At 37.4% G+C, this 24,280-nt stretch overlaps 1 protein-coding gene across 3 annotated transcripts; it reads right to left on the reverse strand.

The window, feature by feature from the left end:
• Window positions 1–1,289: 1,289 nt before the first annotated feature.
• On the reverse strand, window positions 1,290–24,267 carry LOC125649028 (acyl-CoA:lysophosphatidylglycerol acyltransferase 1-like). 3 transcript variants are annotated; one of them, XM_056165298.1, is made up of 6 exons: window positions 24,174–24,267; window positions 11,663–11,885; window positions 9,298–9,512; window positions 9,077–9,213; window positions 7,353–7,471; window positions 1,290–5,257 (listed from the first exon to the last, which is right to left on the reverse strand). In XM_056165298.1, exons 2-6 carry the CDS (start codon window positions 11,871–11,873, stop codon window positions 4,827–4,829), a joined length of 1,113 nt encoding a protein of 370 aa, XP_056021273.1. In that variant the 5' UTR covers window positions 11,874–11,885; window positions 24,174–24,267; the 3' UTR covers window positions 1,290–4,826. The 3 variants fall into 3 exon arrangements, with proteins under 3 accessions (XP_056021273.1, XP_056021274.1, XP_048732200.2); XM_056165299.1 differs by lacking the exon at window positions 24,174–24,267 and adding an exon at window positions 23,982–23,999; XM_048876243.2 differs by lacking the exon at window positions 24,174–24,267 and adding an exon at window positions 12,371–12,406.
• Between the last annotated feature and the right edge of the window lie 13 nt (window positions 24,268–24,280).

The raw sequence follows: 24,280 nt of genomic DNA on the forward strand, positions 1-24,280 counted from the left end.
GATAAACGGTCTAGATAAGCTTCAGTACTATAGGTATGTAATCTGAAAACATTTAAAAATGAAATTCCCACCATCTACAGAGACTGCCATGACATGGAACTCTTGTGTATTCAAGACCACAAAAATCAATAATTTTGACGTCACACAGTCTGTTCCGGTTTTGGTGAGATTCTAAGATCATCAAAGATGTGCATGTGGTAGATTTTACGAATAAATAGGTTGATGGCTTCCTGTCAAACAGTTTTTTAATTACACTAATGTGAAGGGGAGATGTGGAAAAAAGTTTTGTTTTTTTTAATTCCTGACCCAACCAAGTCATCTGAATAGAAAAGACTGTAAACTGTGAATCCATCATTTGTGCAATTTATGGCAAGTTGAGGTTCGAGACTTTTGAATGAAGAAACATGTACCATCTCTCTTTTTTCTTAATTTCTTCGTGTGAAAGTCTGTATGGCTCCAAACTTAGGTGGTCGTCACGTCGACAGTGCTGCTGATGAAATAAACTGGAACCGACGGTGTGATGTCATGAATTAAACTGCAATGGCTGCTCTCCTAGTGGCGGGTAATTTGAAATATATGATAGATTAATATTGATTAAATTGTAAGTTGAAGACTGTCATTTACGATATCACCCTCCTGTGATGTCATCAGATTTTGCAAAATCAACGATTTATTTAGATTATGCATGATAGGAACATAGATTTTATTGGAGTCTTTTCCTGTAGTTATTGTAAAAAATCTTGTTAAAAATAAAATATTTCAAAAGTCTAAGTTATAGATGAATGATCAATGATACGTTTCAAAATATTGAATCCAAGGGCAACAACTCTGTTTCTATTGATTTCTTTCTCAAATCTATTATGCGATGATTCCTTCATTTTTTACAGACATTTTGTATATTTTTGTGAAGATACAGTTTCATGAAATTGTTATGAATGCTACTATATCGCTATAACCAGTTTGTATGGAATTTTAATATCGTTGTTGAGGGGAAATTGCAATTTTATGACGGTGATATATGATTCTGTTTATGTACATCTCACATCTTTTTAAATAGTGTGATGACCTATGCATTGTATTTGATAATTTGCTAGTTTTAACTCTCATAAATGAAAATAAATATACATTCTAAACTTGTATCAGATAAAACTGCGAGTATGGAGTTACCTTAAAAGCAAGAATGTGGTTATAGGGTTGCCTTTTCCTTTAAAAAGTTCCTTGGCAGTTTGATATTTTTTAATGCAATTTATCAAAGGATATTTTAAAAGTTAAATAAACAAGGCTAAATTATATATTTTATACATTTAATATTTTAAGTCATTTAAGTAAAAAATATTTTGTACATAATACATATAATTATAATCACAATGCCACTCAAACAATACTTGCCTGTTTTCATTAATGAAAAGAATTTAACAGATCCTTGTACCACTTCAAACAGAATGAAGTTATAAATACAGCAATTGTTTGAGATTGGAACAAACTACAAATTCATGGAATGGAAATAATATGCTGCTTCAATATCCAAAGAACCTTTGTAGTAAAAAGGTAAATGTGGATACTCATACAGTTTAACTTTCATTACACAGGTAAAAATGCAATTTTACCAGTATATCTCAAACATCGATATCTTAAATACCACAGATATGTTGAAGTAAGTTGGAAGTCCCCTATGTATTTTAACTTCAGTAACTTGGCTCCATCGAGTGCAAGATAACAAGGTTTGACTGTATTTCAGTCTCGCGATGTAGTACATACATTTCAATAGTCACACTTGTTTAACAAATAAATGTCCATATTAATTGACAATGATTTATTATTTAAAATTTATAATACTTCAGCAAACTGCCATGTACCTGAATTAAATTGTTCACAAACTCAATACACATGTATAGATGCATGCCTGAGAGATAATATCTAGGCCAAAATATCTCTCTACATGTGTTTGTTTTTGAAAGTACACAAGGGTATGAACAGTGACACTTCACAACAGGATACTTAATGCTGGCAGATAAAGTTTTGCAGTTCATATATGCTCTTGTATTTTCAAAAATAAAACTTCTTATATTCACATTCTTCTCTTATTTTGCTGGAATTTCCATACCCATTAAAGTGTTACTAAATTTATTTGTCTGCATTGTTTGCAACTACACATTCATAAGGAAATGGCTATCATTACAAACTGTAAAGATATTGAAGGCAAAAACATTGGAAATACATACATGTATATATATATACACACACACACCGCACCCTTACTTATTCCAACATAAACAATGGAAAGTGTATATTCATACAAACATAAAACCACATTAAAATGATGGAACACAAGTCTTGATTACATTGCATAAAAAACAATTTTCAGAGAGAGACCACCCTGTTATTAGGACATTGTTCGGCTGCAATGGTGTACCATGTCTTGGTAATCGAAGTTAAATTTTACGGTAAAACGATGTTGCAGACGTAACTTAAAAGATCCACCTACAAAAATTGTCATAAAAATTCACAGACTGTTAAAACTAAAGCGTCATAACCATCCTGTTGGAAATTTCCTTGACCTTGACTCCTTTTACCTTTTGACCCCAAATTTTCTAGAGTTGACCTGATGTGTTCAGCATTGTTGCAAGTTCATTTCAGCTTCAGCAAGTAATTAAAAGCTTTTAAACTTCTTAACCAGACAGATAAGGATTTGATGGAACCCAAAGTTGGTAAAGGGTGATCCTTGCCCTTGTACTCTATATTGACGCAAGTTTGATAATTTCAGCATCAACATAGGCAGAAGTTAAAATACAAACTGTAAGGAATAAATGGGTTGTCTCCCTCTTGCCTTTTTATGACATTGTTCGTTTTCCATAATTTTAACATACAAATTGAGCAAGATATATTGGCAGATTGCCCCTCTCCTGTGTTTTGATAGCGGTATTGAATGGCAAGAATGTAAGCTTGAACTGATGAATAGAAGGATGAAAGCTGCCCCCTTCCCTTCAAGTATACTTAAATAAGTAATTCCAAAATATATATACGAAATCCCTGTGTCCTGGTTGTTGTATTATTGGAGATGTGAAAAATGGAGGAAGCATGGGGCAATTTCTGCATAATTGCCTGTGCTAATATTTAATATAAATTGCTCAATGTTTCCCTCAATTGTTTTCATAACCACAATAAATATCGCCTGCAGGACATTTATTTTTTAAATAAAATACACTAACAATGAAGATTAGCCAGACTAGGGTTTCTATGGATTCGATCACAGACTTGCATGGATATCGACACAAACGTTGAGCTATAATTCACTGCTGATTTCACATTAAGTGACAATGCCAGAATTTGACCTGCTTACAAAGGACTCTACTATGAGCACCTGACCACAAGCATCATTTTCAGGGGCATAGCTAGCGCTGTTTTGATATATAGGGAATTCAGGTTTCATGGGGGCGAGAAGCACCAAAGCCAGAGGGGGCAAGTTGTGAAGGGGGTCCCCTCTTACCACAAGGCAGGAGGTTGTGAGAAATTTTAGGAAAATAAGGGCTGGTTTACTCTAATTTGCATGTCAAATCAAAATAGGTATATACTATCTTCGGATTTATTATTAGGCCTACTCATCGCTGGAGTTCATAAAAATTAGGTTTGAATGTCGGCGGATTATAAACTTAATATCTATGTAAACTTATCTATACATGCTAAACTGTTGTTCTTTAGTCCATATTATCATAATTGTCTAAATGACTCAAGTAATTATAAAAGTATGTGAAGAAAAATAAAACAAATACATGTACAATTTTTCTCTTGATTTTAAAAAATGCAATAAATGCTAGAGCAATATGAGATTTTATTGTGTGCATATTTTTTGCAAAAATATGTTATTAAAACTATGTGTAGGTATGTACTACTCGGGCGTCATGAAGCTTCACCCCTGACTTCAATACCACACGTTTATTGGTGGCACACTTTGGAGCCAAAGAAAATACCAGATTTGTGTTTTCATTATGAACAAAATATGAAAATGGTCCCTGCAATATTTACTTGAGATTGTTTTTTTATTTACTCGTATATATTATAAATAATCTGTTTAAATGCAATGAACATAAAAACTGAAATTGTAAATTTTTACACATCTAAGGGGGAAAATGCCCTGGTTTTGATTGGCTTCTTGAGAACCAATTAAAGTAGATTGGTATTCAATAATGACTCTTCAATATCCTTATCAAAAGTACTTGTACATCTTTTTTGGATTATAGATACAAATGGAGATGCACGTAAGAGGATGGGACATTTATTGTTAGAATACAGATGACGTGTCCCTTCCTGTTCCAAAGAAACAATTTTAAAAATTTCAAATCAAATGCTTTGATAGAAAAGCTATACCTGTGAACTTAATGTTCTTTTAGCAATTACAAGCCTTATTCTAGCTAGCTATGCCATCAAATTATAGCATCTTGATTTCATGCTATACTATAGAGATCTCCCATTAAACAGAAATGTATTTGATGGAAAAAAAACCTACTTCCACGTTTCTATCTGCCAATTAAGTCATTGTTGCAGACAATTTAGTAAAAACGTATCTAATCTCAAAATCAAATGGACATATGATTTTCAGATGTATCGGTAAAAATAATGAAGCTATTTCCATTTCATTTTAATTTCAAAATTGGAAAAACAAATCTGAGGATCCTTTAATGAAAAAAAATGATCAAAACATGGGCAAAAAGTTCCATGAAAAAAGAATGCACCAGATCATCAGTCACTCTGAATCAAAATATTCCTGATTGTACGAAAATCATCACAAAAACTACGTTAAATAATACTCAAAATCTGTCATTAAAAATCTAAAATACAAAACTCATGATTAATCTAAGTAAGCATATCACAGGGGAGTACACATAGGACCAGAAAATGATAAATGAACACAAATAAAACACGTAAAAGAAACCAGCGACTAGTTTATCAAGTTCGAGATCTTGACGTTTTATTCGGGGCATGCATCTTTTCTGGTTGTCAGATTCATCCAGGGGTTTGCTCTTTGTGTAGAACTCGTGTAGAAGAACCTCTTTTTCCTGATACCGATCGTACATCCAGTTAGTCAGGCCTTGTGTCTCGGTTGGAATGTCTTCTATCGAGTACACACGGTAGTGGATATCTATTGTATGGGGTGGCCAATATCCCACAAACATGCCATGGGAGTTGTACGGAGTTGCCCCGGGGTACCCTATCGTCATATCGATTATCCACTTTAGCGTCTTCTCTTCTGATCTGCTTCCTGTAAGTGATTGTGTTATATATCAGTAAATCAATGAACTTCAACATCCTTCATGTCACCTCTATTACCAATTACTATGCAGTCCATAGAAATGTTCAGATATACATGCATATCATACATTGCAAACAGTCTTTCAGAGCTCCTGATTATTTTGCTGTTTTCATGGATTATACAAGTTTTTTGGTATCTATACACCACTTTCTTTTTCCCCTCCCCCAACTCGCCAAACTTTGATCATTTCTTTCAGTCCTTCCACTATTAAGCAGACCTGGATTTCTTGAAATAAACTTAAATCGAAACTTTGACTGGGGTTTGAGATTTTAATAAAATTTTGACTGCTCAAATAAAAGAAAACTTAAGTTTGAGATTTTTTTCCCGAGAAATCCAAGCCCGAGCTCTCATGCATTCTTGCTGACTTTGAGGTTAGATGACACAATAAATGTAGAGAACATCTAGAATTGCATCCACACTGTCAATGATATTTATCAAATCACCTCGCACTGCTTTGGGACATATTCCCTCCCCTGCCAAATTTCACCAATTTCTTGTAATTTTTATCTTAAAACCCCCATCCCCAACTCCGAGAGAGAGAGTGGTTTTTCCCTACATGGATTCAACATCACTCCACTTTTAGGAAACATTCTCCATGTTCAGATTGTAATGTTTTTAAAACATATATTAGTATGCCCCCCGATCACTGTATACAGCACTCGGTGGTCAGCATATCAAATATGAAGTCTGAGATAAACCGTTCTCCAGTTATTTGCAGTACAAGATAAATATCTGGCCTTGTCGTGACCTTGAACATACCGACCTGCCAAGCAATAGGGACAATGTGTATATAAACCAATGCAGTCTGAGAGGTAAAGCATTTTAAGTTATCAAATGCAAAGGATGATCAATTTACCGACTGACATGTGCAAAGCAATATATGCCCTTTGAAGGAAGGAATACAAATAGCTACTCTAAGTCTAAGAGGCATTAATTTATTCTCTGTGGTTGTTTTGCAGACTAATATCTGAACAGAACATATATTGATTTCACTGCTGTACGTGTATGTTCGTCTAATTATGACATCACACAATTCTGTCCTAAACACAGTAGGGGTACGTGTATCCGTAGTTTTTGCAGTGGCTACATTTTAATTCTTGTGCTTATCACACAATTTAACTTCACCATTGTGTGTGCAGTGATAATTTCTGCTTCAGTACATTACTATCAGGCCAATTCAACTTGATTAGTAGATTATCATCCGGGGTCACAAAAAAATATGAGGCGGGGTGGAGGATTTTAGTTTTTAATATATTTCCTGAGAAAAAAAATTAATAACAAAAGGCATCACACAAAATGTTAATCAAGTTAACATTCAAAGAATCCTTGGTAGAAGATATAAAACCAACATTCTGTGACTTTAATCATTCACTCGTGTCACTGGGAAGCAAGTTTGTTGGAAATCGTAGAATCCTTGGTAGAAGATATACTAGTATCGAGTGGTTATCTTGTATCATACATTTTGTAATGTTTACATTTCCGATGTTTTTAGCTTTTGATATCTTAACAAATTGTAATGACAGCCATTTCCTCATATTTACATTTATAAATGATATCTTATTTCTTAAATGAATGTGGTGCAGCTGTGAACAATGCCTGTGTGGATCATGATGAATATAGTACATCTATTTTAATGGCTGGGAATCCTGATAGAAATTATTGTGGAATGTTAATGAAAGAAATAAATTTTATTCTTGAAAATGCATAAGAATTGAAAGTATGATGTAACTATAAAACGTAAATTTCATTTCTGATTATACATAGGCAATCCATTACACTGGAGGATTAGAGAAGATCTGATATTAATTAGATTGTACATGAGGATATGAACTGCAATGCTCCATGCATGCCATCTTTTCATGAAGCGCATAGTCATACCGTCATGTATTTTCAAAAATGAAGTTTATTTTGGCCCACCTGTTACCAGATCCTTTAAAGAATATCTGTTTATATTTTTACAGTAATCGATCTCAGCCCACCTGTTACCAGACCCTTTGCAGAATAATGTCTGTTTACAAGTTTACAGTAATCAATCTCAGCCTACCTGTTACCCCACCATTTACAGCCTTGTGTGAAGTAAGGTTGTCCATTATAACTTTAAGTGCCCCAACCCTGGGAAGTGTCACATGCTGCAAAACCGGTAGCTGATTCTTCTTGGCAAATCTTTATAAATACATGATGTTAGAAAGTGTAATAGCATACTGTATGTGTACTTAACATACGCTATATCTAAAATCTGGCACAATCGGTGTTGACTTACCATTTAGAAAAATTATACGAGGGCGAGTCAATAAGTAACCAGCCTATCCGATTGACCGAGACGGTCACGGTTTTCATGCCTTGTTTCAATACATGTTTTATACCTGGGTACAAAATTGCACTCGTATCGAGTCATTCTTTAATAAGATATTGAATGTCAAACATGGATAGGGATGGAAAGGCATGCTTTTTATCGAAAGTTGAGTACCATGCTATAATTCGGTATTTGTATTTAAAAAGTAATACAGGCAAGGAAATACACGGCGAGTTAGCCAATGTTTATGGGTTTCTGCACCATCTTAATTATGCTTCAGTTAAATTCTGGGTGGGGGAATTCAAACACGGTAGAACGTCTTTAGAAGATGAAGCCAGGCCTGGATGCCACCGACGAAGAAATGTGTAAGAAAGTATCTGATAGGCAAATTCAGGTGGAAGAAATAGCGCAGGCATTAGGTATTTCACATGGTAGCATTTTAACAATCTTACATGATGGTTTAGGTATGCGCAAGCTAACAGCCCGTTGGGTCTCCAAATCCATTAGCGATGAGCAAATGACAACCAGAGCATCAGTATGCAGTGCCTTGTTGAAGTGTGGTGACTGGAGATGACAATTTGGTTCATTATTATGAGCCAGGGAATAAAACTCATGAGTCATCAGTGGGTAGGGGCTGGGTCCCTGAGGCCAAAGAAGTTCAAGATGCAACCATCTGCTGGCAAGGTGATGGCCACTGTATTTTGGGACGCAAAAGGTGTTACGATGTTGAACTTTTTATCCAAGAGAAGTACAATAACTGGAGTGTACTAAGCAAACTTGCTAAATCAGCTGAGAACCGCCATCTGTGAAAATGCCGAGGTAAACTCTCTAAAGGTGTTTTGCTGCAACAGGACAACACGAAAGTCCACACTTGCAAAGTTCCAATGGATGCTGTAGAGCGAAATGGGTATGAATTAATACGACATACCGCCTATTCACCTGACCTAGCTCCTAGTGACTTCTTCCTATTCCCAAACTTGAAAAAGGATATCCTTGGACGTCATTTCCGGTCTGACGAAAAAGTCGTGACGGCAGTTGAGAAGTGGGTCAATGGAAAGGACCTTGACTTTTCTCAGTTCTGGGCTGATGGCACTTGAACACCGTTGGTCTAAGTGCATCACACTAGAGGGCAATTACATCGAAGAAGAAGAGGTGCATCTCAACCGGCAATAAGTTAGGCTGGTTACTTATTGACTCGCCCTCATACCTTGGCATTTCTTCTGTGTATAATAATAGATAGAGATTTTCAAATTTAATGCAGCCATAAATTAGCACTCGTGCTTCATAGCTAAATTATGAATTCTGCTAAAGTAAGTACACATAAAATATCTAAGAATGACTACCAATATAAAACACAGTGTCCGATTGATCTCATCTATTTCTTCATAAAGAATCAAGAAATTCACTAGAGTTGATTATGGACCTATAGCAGAATAAAATCACAAAATTAAAGATACACTGTATAAATTACTCACTCTTGACTCCGAAATCGACGTTTACGAAGAAAACCTCCTTCTGGGAACAGGACAATCCATTTTTTAAATGTTGTTTTGTAGATTGTATTGATGTGATTCTCTAGCTTTGACAAAGAATCTGTTCTCGCTTCTTTTCCCTGATTAAAAGTTCATAAAGAGAAAATCAGTACATGTATAAATATTCTCAAACTGATTATTTCATTTCTACAATAAGAACATACCTGGAGAATGAAAAAATCCCCATGGAAATAAGAAATCCACCCAAAGTTTGTGTATTTGAAGATATCGTCCATAATCCACATAATCTTGCCCAGCACCAGACTTTTGTTATGTAAGGCGGACATGACGACAGGAACATCGGATGTGGATTGGTGGTTAACTAGGACCACTGCTTCATCATCCATAATACCCTCCAGGCTGTCTCCAGACTCGATTACTGCAAAGTTTAGATTACTCAATTCAAAAAATATTTGCAAGTTTGATCAAATATTACAAAAGAATCTCTATACTGTACTTTTTGTTTCTATAGGATGTTTTCATACCCAGGTTTGTAGATTTTCAAAACAACTGTTCATTCCTATAGAATTCATTTCGACAGCTTTAAAATCAACGAGAGGACTATGAGTCATATGCTCACCAGAGTCACATTCATACAGGGATGAAGTATGAGGCATTATAAACCCCCTTCTGTTGACCTGCTCTGCTTCAAAGATCATGAAATGAGACAACATGGACACTTATACTATCTCTATTGTGTTTCATTTTAAAAATTCCTATCTCATTAAACCCAGGGAACATATGGTTTGAACAAAATTCAATTTACACTGCATGAAAATCAAATTGATAAATTGTACACTTGTTCTCAAGATTTTGAAAATTTTCCCTATATTCTAATATAAAACTTTAAGCCTCTATTGTGGCTCTTCCCTGGTTCAATACATCATGATTTGGGTACACCTAAATCTATCAATTTGACAGATTTTTACCCTGGCAGTTCACAAGACAATTTTTATATGCCCATCATTAGACGAACGTATTATGTTATGGCGCTGTCCGTCTGTCAATCCAGGGTCATGTTTTTTGGACTTTTTTCCGTAATGGATGCATGTACAACTTTGAAATTTGGTCACAATATCTCCCTTAAGAGTTGTGAGAGTGAGTTTGCATTCCAGTTGGATTGGTCCATCCATGACCTACTTTAGGGCTATAAGTAGGTCAAACAGTTTTCCGGACTTTTTTTTCCGTTACAGATACAGATATTGCATTGAAATTTACACATAAGCTTCCTTTCAGAGGAATACAAATTCAGTTTGCATTTCAGCTGAATTGGTCCGTCCATCCGTGACCTACATTAGGACTAAAAGTAGGTCAAATAAATTTCTGGGGTTTTTTTTCATTATAGATACAGATATTGCCTTGAAATTTAGTCAAAGGCTTTCTCTTGGAGGAATACAAGTTCAGTTTGCATTTCAGCTGGATTGGTCCATCCTTGACCTACTTTTGGACTAAAAATAGGTCAGACAGTTTTCCGGGATTTTTTTCATTACAGATACAGATATTGCCCTGATATTTAGTCAAAGGCTTCCTCTCAGAGGAAGACAAGTGCAGTTTCAGCTGGATTGGTGCACTATGAACTAGTACTTTAGGGGTAGAAGTAGGTCAAACAGTTTTCCATATTTATTTTTGTATGGTCACCAGTATTACTCTGAAATTTAGTCACAACCTCCCTTTCAGAGAAATACATAATCAGTTCCTATTTCAAACATTTCAACTTAATTGCACCATGACCTACTTTAGGACTAAAAGTAGATCAAATGGTTTCCTGGACTTTTTATCATCATAGATATTGTGCAGACATTTTGTCACAACCATACTCTCATGACCCACTTTAAGACTGTTCTATTCAGAATGTGTGTGATATCAATTCAGTGTGCATAATATGCTTCCAGGTTGAATTTCACTGTCTGACAGGCGTATGTTGTACCGTTTGCGGTACTCTTGTTAATGATTTGTTTTCCTATTCTTTACTACAGTGGAAGCATTAGATTTGATGGGGACTCTATTTTCGTGGACATTCCTACCCCCTGAATTTCAAGCTTCCAATAGTCTTCCCTTGGAAACATGCAAGCATGGCCCTTCATTTGAACAAACTTGTGCCACTATCTACGGATACTTTGTGCCATGTTTGGTGAAAATTGTCCCAATGGTTCTGGAGATGATGAAAAAAATGTGAACATGTTTACAATGACAGTGGCAACAAGGATGAACAAAAGCTCACCTAAGTCTCTGGTTCAAATGAGCTGAAAACTGGATACATTGAAAACTTATCAACAATATTGTGTCAATGCTGGGAAAACGATGATTCTGATCACATTATGTATTATTACAATAAAATTAACTTACAGTCCTCCACCATATCATTTAAGATTCACTCTATGACACTTGAAAGTACATGTATAAGCCCATAGAAATGAGGGGGGGGGGGCTATTATTTATAATTCGTTTAAAAAACTAGCAAATATCTCTCCGAGAGCATAATACACCCTCCCTCCTTCTTCCTACAAGACTGCAGTAACCGCTGCTTACTTGTATATCCACCGGTGTATAACCATGTTGTTACCATCTTCAGAAGTCCCTGAAACAAAACCGATTCAATTCTCCAGAATAATTTTGGATGATATATCCTTAGTGGCTGCAGAAGAAGAAACCAGGTGAAATAGGATGGGATGGTGTATATATTGGCTACTGTGATGATCAGGACCCTCAGGCAGTAACGGGCAATTTCCTGGACCTTCATAGCACCAAATATCTGAAACAGATATAGAACTCATAAAAAACCTACAAGTGTTTCTCTTAAAATTAAACCATCACTGCACTGAATGATTTTCATGCCAGTGTCTCTTTGAAGTAGTCTTATAACTTGGAATTCTAATTCAAAACACTAAACCAAGTATCTAATTATCTTAAAGAAAAACACTTTGTATACAGGATCTGTATTGGTAAGCCTATCAGCTTTAATTCTTTAAACCGTCTCATATGTGCACAAGACTGACCTTGTAACATACCGAACTGGCATGAAAAAATTAATCCACAAGTAATAGTCTCTGAATTGAATTGACATGTTTTATTGTCTTATACATGACAATGGGATTAGACTTTAAAGTCTTGCAATTATAGATAAATAAGTCTTCTTCCTCAAAGAAATGAGCTGAACATATCAGCGATATGAATCAATACAATGAAGTCTGTATGCATCTAGCATAGCAGACAAAGCTAAATTTCCGAGAACATTACCAATTTTAACTTTGGAGGCATCAGCTTACACTCTTCAGTTACCAGTTTGTGGAGATTATGAACTTCATGACCTTTCACAAGGTGTTGAACCACCTGTATTTTGAGAGCAGTACGGTGAAGTGTGACGTATTCAGGTGGTTAGGTTAATTACAAATAATTGTTGAATTAAACTCAAGATTATCTAACTGTTTATACAGAATGAAACTCAAATACATTTACATAACTGAATTTCTTTTGACTGCTCAGTGAATTGTCTTTAATGGTGCATTCACTATATTGCCCAAATTGGTCTTGAACAAAAGTTGGCAATACATCGAGGCAGCATTTACTGTAGTATTCAAAGAAGGTATCACAGTTTTCTTCCACTGGTCACAGAGATATATTCTTTACCTGGCAATCTATAACTTTTGTCTGTGGGCAAGTACAGAGAGGGGGGGGATACCCTAGTGAAATTAATGGTAACAATATGCTCTGACACTGGCACTTTTCAAATTTATAGAAATCCATCAATATAGTGACCTTTGGGGCCATTAGTTTGAGTGAATATTGAACCTTAGGCCCCTGTATATTATTCTGGGGGGGGAAGGGTTGCCTTGTTCAGGGTTTTTTTAAAGTCTTGATTTCAAGGGCCTGGGCCTTTCCAATTGGGAAAAATAACAACATTTGCTTGAAATTGGGGAAAATGTTTCATACAAAGAAGTAGGGAGAAAACCAATCCCCCTACAGACCCTAAAAAAAATACCTGATGTTCTTATTACAAAGAAGAGTTTATCTGTATTATCAATGTGTAAAATGAAAATTTAAAACCTAATAGTATGTAATTTCTAGGCATTATAAATTCAGTAAAACAAGAACGGAAGCACACATACCTCTATACGTATTGAACAAGATATTCTGCACACAGGTGCAATCTTATAATTATCTAACGCAAAAACACACTCCGGCTGACAAAACACACTCTAGAATGCATAATTACAAAGTGGTTGTGTAACAGAGAGGTATAAAACCAATGAAAAATCAACCACCACAGCTAGCTACCCCAAGGGATAAGGGTCAGGCAATATCATCATTCATACCCTGTCAAAGGGGCGATATTGCATTGATTATAGATAAACAGTCTACCCAACTGTGTGTACCAGAGCTGATTCACATCAATAAAACACAGAGAGAACCAATACATCAAGAGCTAATGTCTGCACATCAAAATCTAATGTCTGCACATCAATGTCTGTACCTGCATAAGGTTATTTATAGGATACACAAAATTTTGGACACCTCATTATTGAATTGGAATTTTGCTGTGTTTTTGTTGGATTTTCTATTATTTGATCAAACGACAATGTAAATCGTTCATCAGTACAATAAAAAGACTTTTGAAGGATCTAAATTTTTGGGTACTGTTTTCCCATTGAATTTTCTAGTAAAGATTTGTGAATAATGCAAACTCTAAGGTGCATGGTTACCTAAGAAAATTTTGTGCTAAATATGGGTTTTTAGCAATATTAACACATAGTTCTACAAAATTCTTTTTGGGGGGGGGGGGGGGTGTCATTTTATTCTAGATAAACTTTGATACATTTACATGTCTCTGTCGAAATGATTTGGCAGGAAGGCTCAGTTGAGAGTTCCATTGATCCAGTGATCTATTTATTAAACCTTTGAATTGTTCTTGGTTAAATGTATCTGCTCAGTAGATATGTAATTATAGTGTTCATTTTGTTTGGACTAACTTCTTCAAAAACAATGAGGACCACAATAACCTGCACTGGGGATGCTGAACTAAGATTGAGTCTGATCAAGCCTCCATCTCAAACTTAAATCCACAATTTCAAACCTAAAGACACCCCCATCCTTCAAAACTTAAAGGCATCCTACCCTCCCAAACCTAGAGTCACCTGACCCTCTCAAAGAGAAAGCCATCCCCTAAAACCAGAATCAACCTCCCAAACCTTCAGGCACCCTACCCTCCCAAACCTAGAACTACCCAACACTCCCAAACCTACAGCCACCCTACCCTCCCAAACCTACAGCCACCCAACCCTCCCAATCCTACAGACACCCTCCCCTCCCAAACCTACAGCCACCCTACCCCCAAAACTACAGCCACCCTACCCCCCAAACCTACAGCCACCCTACCCTCCCAAACCTTGAACTACCCAACCCTCCCAAACCTACAGCCACCCTATTCCCCAAACCTACAGTCATCCTACCCTCCCAAACCTACAGTCACCCTACCCTTCCAAACCTACAGCCATCCTACCCCCTAAACCTACAGCCACCCTACCCCCCAAACCTACAGGCACCCTACCCTCCCAAACCTAGAACTACCCTACCCTCCCAAACCTACAGCCACCCTACCCTCCCAAACCTAGAACTACCCAACACTCCCAAACCTACAGCCACCCTACCCCCCAAACCTACAGCCACCCTACCCTCCCAAACCTACAGGCACCCTACCCCCCAAACCTAAAACTACCCTACTCTCCCAAACCTACAGCCACCCTACCCTCCCAAACCTACAGCCACCCTATCCTCCCGAACCTAGAACTACCCAACCCTCCCAAACCTACAGCCACCCTACCCCCCAAACCTACAGTCACCCTACCCTCCCAAACCTACAGTCACCCTACCCTTCCAAACCTACAGCCATCCTACCCCCTAAACCTACAGCCACCCTACCCCCCAAACCTAGAACTACCCTACCCTCCCAAACCTACAGCCACCCTACCATCCCAAACCTAGAACTACCCAACACTCCCAAACCTTCAGCCAACCTACCCCCCAAACCTACAGCCACCCTACCCTCCCAAACCTACAGCCACCCTACCCCCCAAACCTAAAACTACCCTACTCTCCCAAACCTACAGCCACCCTACCCTCCCAAACCTACAGCCACCCTACCCTCCCGAACCTAGAACTACCCAACACTCCCAAACCTACAGCCACCCTACCCCCCAAACCTACAGCAGTCACCCTACCCTCCCAAACCTACAGTCACCCTACCCTTCCAAACCTACAGCCATCCTACCCCCTAAACCTACAGCCACCCTACCCCCCAAACCTACAGGCACCCTACCCCCCAAACCTAGAACTACCCTACCCTCCCAAACCTACAGCCACCCTACCCTCCCAAACCTAGCACTACCCAACACTCCCAAACCTACAGCCACCCTATCCCCCAAACCTACAGCCACCCTACCCTCCCAAACCTACAGCCACCCTACCCCCCAAACCTAAAACTACCCTACTCTCCCAAACCTACAGCCACCCTACCCTCCCAAACCTAGAACTAAGCTAAGAGCCACCTTACCCACCTAAACCTAGAGATACCCTCCAAAATATAGCACCATCCTACCGTTCCAAAAATAAAGCCACCCTTCAAATACTGAGAACCACACACTCCCAAACTTAAGAGTCAACCTACCCTCCCAAACAAAGCCACCCTTAAAAACCTAGAACCACCCTCCAAAACAAAGAGCCACCCCTACACTCCCAAACAAAGCCACCTTCAACAAGAGCCCCATGTACCACACCGTTCAGCTGAGTCACCTTAACTCTGCTGTTTTTCAGCTATTGATTTTTTAAAAGATCTTTTTTCAATCTTTATTCCCATGAAAAGTTTGACCCCATTGTGGCCCCCAACCTAGCCCCAAACAGTCTTGACAACCAAATTTTTTTCAACATGACCTTGATGTTCTGGAGAAGGTCAAGGATCTAAGATGGTCTAAGATCATGGCATGAAATGAAATGTCTTGCCATAAGAATTCTAAAATATATATGCAAATTATAAGTACCTAATAAATAGTTCAAGATATAATTAATAAGTTAGGTTTTCTTAAAGGTATGTCAAACTTAAAAGTCAAGGTCACAATGTTAAAAACTTTGGTACCAATAAAAATTGAATGTGCATATGATATACGAGACCCCTATCACTCATCATTCAAAATTATGAGCAAGCTAGCAGACAGGACAAAACAATATGCCCCAACTATAGTTGCAGGGGCATTTGAATCCATGCAACTTGGGAGCATAATTTTGCATTTGGATACGATTTATTCTGACTCTATTTCTCTTGAAAAAAACCCATTGTTTTAACTAATGTCCTGTATATTCGCATATAAAACTTTAATCTCCTATTGCAGCCCCACCTTACCCCTGAATTGAACAAACTTCAATTTGAACTACCAGAAGATGCATGCATATATCAATATGACTAATCATAGCCCTATTGCTGCAGAGATGAAGATTTTTAAAGATGTTTCCCTACATATTCCCATGTAAAATTTGATCTCCTATTCATGGTCCTGTTGTTCTAGAGAACAAGATCCCAAATCATTTCCTATATATCTGCATGTAAAACTTTGATCCCCTATTCTGTCCCCAACCTATCCCTGTGAGTCATGATTTTACTTGAATTTACTCTGTCAGGAAGCTTTCAAATTTCAACTTTTCTGGCCCACTGGTTCTTGAAAAGAAGATTTTTAAATGACCCCATCCTATTTTTCAAACTTGAATCTCCTTCACCTAAGAGTGATTTGTATTATTAAGTTTAATTGAAATTGGCCTTGTGGTTCTGGAGAAAAAGATAAAAATGTGAAAAGTTTACAGATGAACAGACAGACAGATAAAAGGTGATCAGAAAAGCTCACTTGAGTTTTCGAAACAGCCTCCCATACCTAGAACCACTGTCACAATTTGTGATAATGGCATGGAAATAATCCCTCGCTGCAAACCGTTCTTTGAAGAAAGATCAAGAGTATGTGCAAATAAGTTTATTATCGTGATCACTAATTTAGCAAGTAACATCTACACTCATACACACAACACTCATACAAACAAAAACAACAAAAAATAACAAAACAAAAAATATAAATTTACAGACGATTACACGTGTACCCGACCAAAGCTAAATGTTTAGTTATGTTGCCTTATGTATGAAAACCAGCAGACTTGTCTCTTGAATTCGAAATAGGTTACACAGGATGGCGAAACAAAATATGTTGACTAAAGAGTTACCACACTTTACACAACAGTCTTCAGACACGTGGTGACACTTTGTCCATCACTCGCTCAACGTTTCTGTAGCTGTAAACATATTTCCTGTATTTCTATAAGTCGTTCTCCAACGCTGTTCATCAAATATCTTAGAACGCCATGATATACATGTTGCGAGCACCTGCTCGAGCCATACAATACACACACAGCTGGTCATCGCTGTCGAAATGCTCAAAATTGTGTTTTCACTTTCCACACAGAAACATCATTCGAACACCCGTACTAAATGTACATACAATGCAGGCCCAGTAAACCATACAGGTAAAACTCTCGACCACACAGGTCTATCATTTTCACACATTGGGCGGACACACCTTCCCACTTCCATGGCCTGGTCAGAATTAACACGTAAGCATTTACAAAGCGGCCCGACAGCCGTGACCAGCTATCCGTAACGACTATATGGTGAGAACAAACTATGGAACGCCATAACAAGCAAAATAAAACAAACTCAAATTGTGACAACCACACTAACCTCCGAAACCTAGAACTATCCTACCCTCCCAATCTAGAACTACCCTACCCTCGAATACCTAAAACCACCCTACCCTTCCATATCTAGAACTACCCTACCCTCCCCAAACCTAGAACCACCCTACCCTCCAATACCTAGAACCACCCTACCCTCCCAAATCTAGAGCCACCCTACCCTCCCAAACCTAGAACCACCCTACCCTCCCATTCTTATAACTACCCTACCCTCCCAAACCTAGAACTATCCTACCCTCCCAATCTAGAACTACCCTACCCTTCCAAACCTAGAACCACCCTACCCTCCCAAATATAGAGCCACCCTACCCTCCCAAACCTAGAACTACCCTACCCTCCCTTACCTAGAACCACCCTACCCTTCCATATCTAGAAACACCCTACTCTACCAAAACCTAGAAACACCCTACCCTCCCATACCTAGAATTACCTAACCCTCTCATACCTAGAACCACCCTACCCTCCCAAAACCTAGAACTATCCTACTCTCCCATTCTTATAACTACCCTAACCCACCCACCCCCAATCCTAGAACTACCCTACCCTCCCAAACCTAGAACCATCCTACCCTCCCAAAACCTAGAACCATCCTACCCTCCCAAAACCTAGAACCATCCTACCCTCCAATATCTAGAACCACCCTACCCTCCCATACCTAGAACCACGCTACCCCCTCCATACTTAGAACCACCTTACCCTCCCAAACCTAAAGCCATTCTACCCTTCCAAACCTAGAACTATACCCTACCCTCCCATACCTAGAACTACCCTTCCCTTCCATACCTAAAACCACCCTACCCTCCCAAAACCTAGAACCACCCTACCCTCCCAAACCTAGAACTACTCAACCCTCCCAAACCTAGAACTACCCTATCCTTCTATACCTAGAGCCATCCTAACCTCCCAAACCTAGAACTACCCTACCCTACCATACCTAGAACCATACTACCCTCTCATACATAGAATCACCCTACCCTCCAATACCTAGAACCATCCTACCCTCCCATACCTAGAACCACCCTACCCTCCCAAACCTAAAGCCCCTCTATCAAATATCCAGTATTCTTTTTAAAAACTTTCAATATTTTTTTTTACAATACCTAGAATGTCAGATTTCAAGAGTAATAAAAAACTGTTTACTTATAGACTCCATCAAATGGATTTTGAGTATACCATTGCCAAAATAGTAGTTTGAGTTTTGAAAAACAATGTACAAAGGTGAGTGCATTATTTGTCAAAACCCTGACTACAATTTTGGAGTAGTATTCGAAAATTAACATTACTATAAATATAATGAAGACTATCAATATTTTTTTTCAAAATATTTATGTCTCAATGGAGCAAAGGAAGGACAATCTCAATACATCTTTTTCTTTTTTCATATGACAGACATGTAACTTGATAGGCATAAATAATCTTCAAAGTGTAACTGGAAATAATTGTAATCATCTGAATATGACTGCAACTTCCTCAATAAACAAAATTTAAGAGGCTCCAAATTTGTTTTTGAAACACTTTAAAATTGACCCAAGCTACAATCATGGTCAATATCATTGCATATTCACTTCCCTGCTCAGTGCAGGTGTATCTAATGGCATGCCACATAGTCCATGGAAGAAAGCCGACACTACAATTTGACATGAAAACTGGCATTCATCAAGTATGTCTCCTGTCTCCCTTTCTCTCCCTGCTCGACATTGATTGGCTAACGAAGAAGACAACAGATGGGACAAAATCTAGTTAACAATATGGACACAACTGGATGATTTAGAATTTACAGATGACAGCCTTGCTTTTCCATATCAACAGATGCAAGACAAAACATTTAGACTGGCATCCATCTCCTCATAGATAAGCCTTGACATTCATCCACAGAAAACCCAAATAGTGACAACACATCTAGCTTAGAAGCTGTGAAATGGGATATAAAGGAAGAAGAAACATCCACTTTCGGAAGGTCGGTGGTCTCTTCCCACGTACATTGTATCTGGGTTTTCTCTTCCACCAATAAAAACTGGGCACCACCAGATAACTGAAAAATTGTTGAGTGTGGCGGAAAACATAAATCAATCAATCCACCTAGTAGTATCATCAGCCAACAGGAAGGAATAGATGTAAATATCGGAAAGGCATGAGCAGCTTTCAAAATTCTCAAGGAAATCTAACCAAATTACAATACACACCAAAATCTGTCAGTTTAACTTTAAAAATGTTAAATCTGTCTTGTTATATGGCTCAGAAACCTGAAAAATGACAAAAATAACCATACTAAAAATCAAGACATTCACCAACAAATCCTCTGAATTCACTGGCCTGGTACCATCAGTAACACATAATTAAGGCAGAGAACCAACCAACTACCATCAGATGTATAGATCAAAAGGAAAAGATGGAGATGTAGTGGGCACACTGTGTGAAAACCATCCAACAACATCAGGCCATGTCCTGGAATCCCTAAAGGAAAAGAAAAAGAGGAAGACCCAAGAACTATTGAAGAAGGGAACTGAAGAAATGGGCCACGTCTAGAGGGACTGGAAAGTGTTTGTACAGGACCAGGGAGGGCACCTGTCAATGGTATATGTGCCAGGATGGGAAACAGGCCAAAGTAAGTAAGTACTAATGGCTTCCACTTAAATCTACACATGACAGAGGCTCTTTATCTGAGTTATCAAAACAGAGTGTTGCCACCACATGCAACATGTAAAGAAACAATATTTAATATTTAAAAATAAATTCTGAAATTACATTACATATTGATACAAAGAAAGTCACTACATATACATTAATGTCCGATTACCACTCCATTCCTTAAAAGTAAAATGGAGCCGAGACCCCAAAGGAAGAGGTATGAAGATAATGATCTACTTTAAATCCACCCCCTGTTAAGATTTAACTATAATTTACTCAAATTTGATGGAGATTTTTATTTTTAAAAATCATGAAAATACAATTAAATATCATACATATAATATTAGTATAGAGTTTTGTCATATAAAACACCCATTTGTTTAATTTTTCCACTGGATGTTATCTGCCTTAGTGGTTCAGTGGATCGAGCTACTGACTTCTATGTGTTAAGACTCAAATCCCATCTATGCCTTTGGATTAAAATTTGAAAATTTATCAATACACATTGTTAAAACTTAAAATCCCCGTAATGACAGATTTGTACACTAAGAAAGATAAAATTGAACCCAACAATACAGAACTAAGTAGCCAGAAAAATAATGTAGCACTCAAACAAAAGAGTGATGTCACAGGTGGATTTTAATCATTATAAACTGCATGTCTAAATTTAGCAGAGAAGTGACATACTGCCTTTGAGGGACCAGAATCTATACAAAATCAGGTCATTTTTACGTATGTATCTGTTGAATATTGTCCATGATACTTTCGCCTGCGTTTCTTGGAGTATAGACTGGGTCTCAGAAGTTGAATTCAACACAGAGTCTGCAGAACGTTCGATTTCATCAATGATTTTATTTTCCACTTCCATCACACACACACACTTGAGTTCATTGTTCAGTAAACAATGCCAAGGATCTGGAAATGAATCCAATGGTGCACCTTCTAAACAGAGCTTGGTCAGTGAATAAATTTAAATTAATTCTTTCTACTAGTATTATTAACATGAATTGAAGGGAACTAATGCAAAATTAACAGCCTTTTTCTGCAAATTCTTTTCTTTTTTTACAGCCCATTTACATGAATTCAAGAAACCATGATTATGTCCAAAATTCAAAATGTACAACCTTAAGTTAAGAATTAGAAATCCATTACCCATTTACCTTATTGGTGCAAATTTTTGTGCTGATTACTCCGTTACTGACGCTAATCTACAGTGTATACATATTCCATCAAAGATCTATATGTAGATAGGAGAAAACTCTTCTAACGCCACTGTATAATATTTGTATTTTGGTTGACTAATGCAATGATGCTTCAGGCAGTTAAAGTACTTCCACCCTCCGGTGATGTCACAAGATTTTGCAAAATCAATTATGTGTATCGGTCAGCAGGGTTCAATCACCGATGGCCAGTTAGCTCAGTTGGTTGAGCATTTGCCTAGAGATTCAGGGTTCGAATCCTGGTCTGGTCCATTGCATTTTCTCCTTTCACTTTTTTGTGGTGTCAGAACGTATATTTTGTTGGAGTCTTTTCCAATAGTTATTGTAAAAATCTTGTTAAGCATATTGAAATATTTCAAAAGATTAATATCATATATGGACCAATGATGCATTTTAAAATATTGAATCCAAGGGCAATAACTCTTTTATGCAATAGATTTCCTTTATTTTTCACAGACATTTTGTATATTTTTGTAAAGAAACAGTTTCATGAAATTATTATGAATACTACTAATATTCCAACATTTTTTAAACCAGTTTTTGTGAAGTTTGATGATGCTGTTTAAGGAAAATTGCAATTTTCTGACATTGATATTTGATTCTGTTTATGTATATATGTCTAGTGCATTTTAAAAAGTGTGATAATTTTTTAGTTTGAACTCTACTAAATTGAAATAAATACACTTCGTAACACTTTTATCAGATAAAAATGAGAGGATGGAGTTAACTTACACAAACATTAACATAAACAAATGCTAGGATTCTGATATGACATCATAGAGTAAAACAGCATATTGTCCATCTTCGCTAGCCAAGCGTCCAATCCGCTTACTCTATGGGAGTAAGATATGTATTGTCTAGTAAACACATTCATTTATAAAAAAAAAAATAAAAAAAAAATGAAACTACAGGAAGATGTCAAGCAAACTACCAAGAGTTACATTATAGTGCTAATAATCTACCTTTATCTTAAGATTTGAATGCTGGTTTAAAGATCCATTTTAACCTTGCTCCACCTGAACAACCCAGTTGTGGCTGTTAAACCAGCTTGAAGGAATGTATATCTTGGGTTAATAGTTATTCTCTAAATACAGGACATTTCAATATTGAAACTAGTTCCAACTGAACTACTGACCTTTGGCATAGATTTCTACATCTGACCACCAGCAGATAAACCAATCTCCTTGCCATATTCCTCTGGTTAAAATCTTTCAAGACTTTTATTCAGAGTGTTCCCTATTTTCTATAGCATGAACAGAACAATTCCAAACAATGGATAAGATAAAAACACAATTCAAGTTGTAGCACTTTGAGGGGGATGACAGTATAAAAGGAAGGGAAAGTGGGGGTAAGGGGGGACATACACTCCAATTTTCCCAATTTAAACAGGATTCCTGCTTTCCCATTTGGGAAAACAAAAAACCTCAGAAATCCTCATTTTGTAAAAATGTCCCCTGATTTACAACAACAAACCACGATTTCTGACCAAAATTCAAAATCCCGAGTCATTTCTTTGTGGCTAGCCAATCCGAAATTGGGAAAGTAGGATGTGTGAATGGTTTAATTTACCTGGTCTGCCTGTGTCGTGAATTTAGAGTTTTGAAAAGATGTTGTCACCTGCAAAATCCCCCATGTAAACTTCTAAAAGTTGGCATGTATGGGAGGAAAGGATGGGGAAGGCAGAGAAGAGGGAGAGGGAGGAAGAAGGAGGGAAAGACGTCGATGGCTGGGGAGAAGGGAGCTAGGATAAAGGAGATAGGAGAGAAGGAAGAGTGTAAGGACCGGGTAAAAGAGAAAAGGGGTGGAAAGAGACATAGAGAGGTGTACCCCCTGTCTAACCCCATCCTTACTCAAGACTGACCAGTGCTGTACCAGCTACTGGATACTGGAATTAAGTAGCTCACTACTGAGCAAAGTTTATCCAGGGTGAGTGAGTGCGCAGAAATGGATGTTAATCACTTTTAGCTGCTAATGCAGTTTTAAACTGATTTGTTGTTTCACAGCTCACAGTGTGTGGTGGTAAGAAGTTCCAGTCTTTGATGGTAGCTGGCTTCTTGAAGATGTCAGTGTTGTAATACCTGTCACCAACTTGATAGATTTATTCTTGCTATAGTCTGGCCACCAGATTTTTTTTTTAAATATATATCTTTTCAATTGACTGTGTTATCTAACAGTCTTCTACAATCTAGGCAACAATATGAGGTGGATTTAAAACATACCCTTTATTTTCTTTGCAAGTACGGAAACTGAAAAAATCATCACAAATAAATCTAGTCACCCCGGACAGTGATCACTGTGATGTCCTGCATGTGATGCAGCTGACCTGGTTGTATATGTGTACATAAATTAAACAAAAGATTTATAATTTTACAACTAAGTTTAAATATGGAGAATGTTTAAAAGGTGCTTACCTTTTGTAACCCAGTCAATTACTCTTTATTACATGCTGTACAGTGTCCTAGTCCATGGTGCAGGAGATGGAAAGAGTAACACCCCCTTTGCACATTTCGTACGAATT

This window comes from Ostrea edulis, chromosome 5 (genome assembly GCF_947568905.1).
Source record: "Ostrea edulis chromosome 5, xbOstEdul1.1, whole genome shotgun sequence".
NCBI lineage: Eukaryota > Metazoa > Mollusca > Bivalvia > Ostreida > Ostreidae > Ostrea > Ostrea edulis.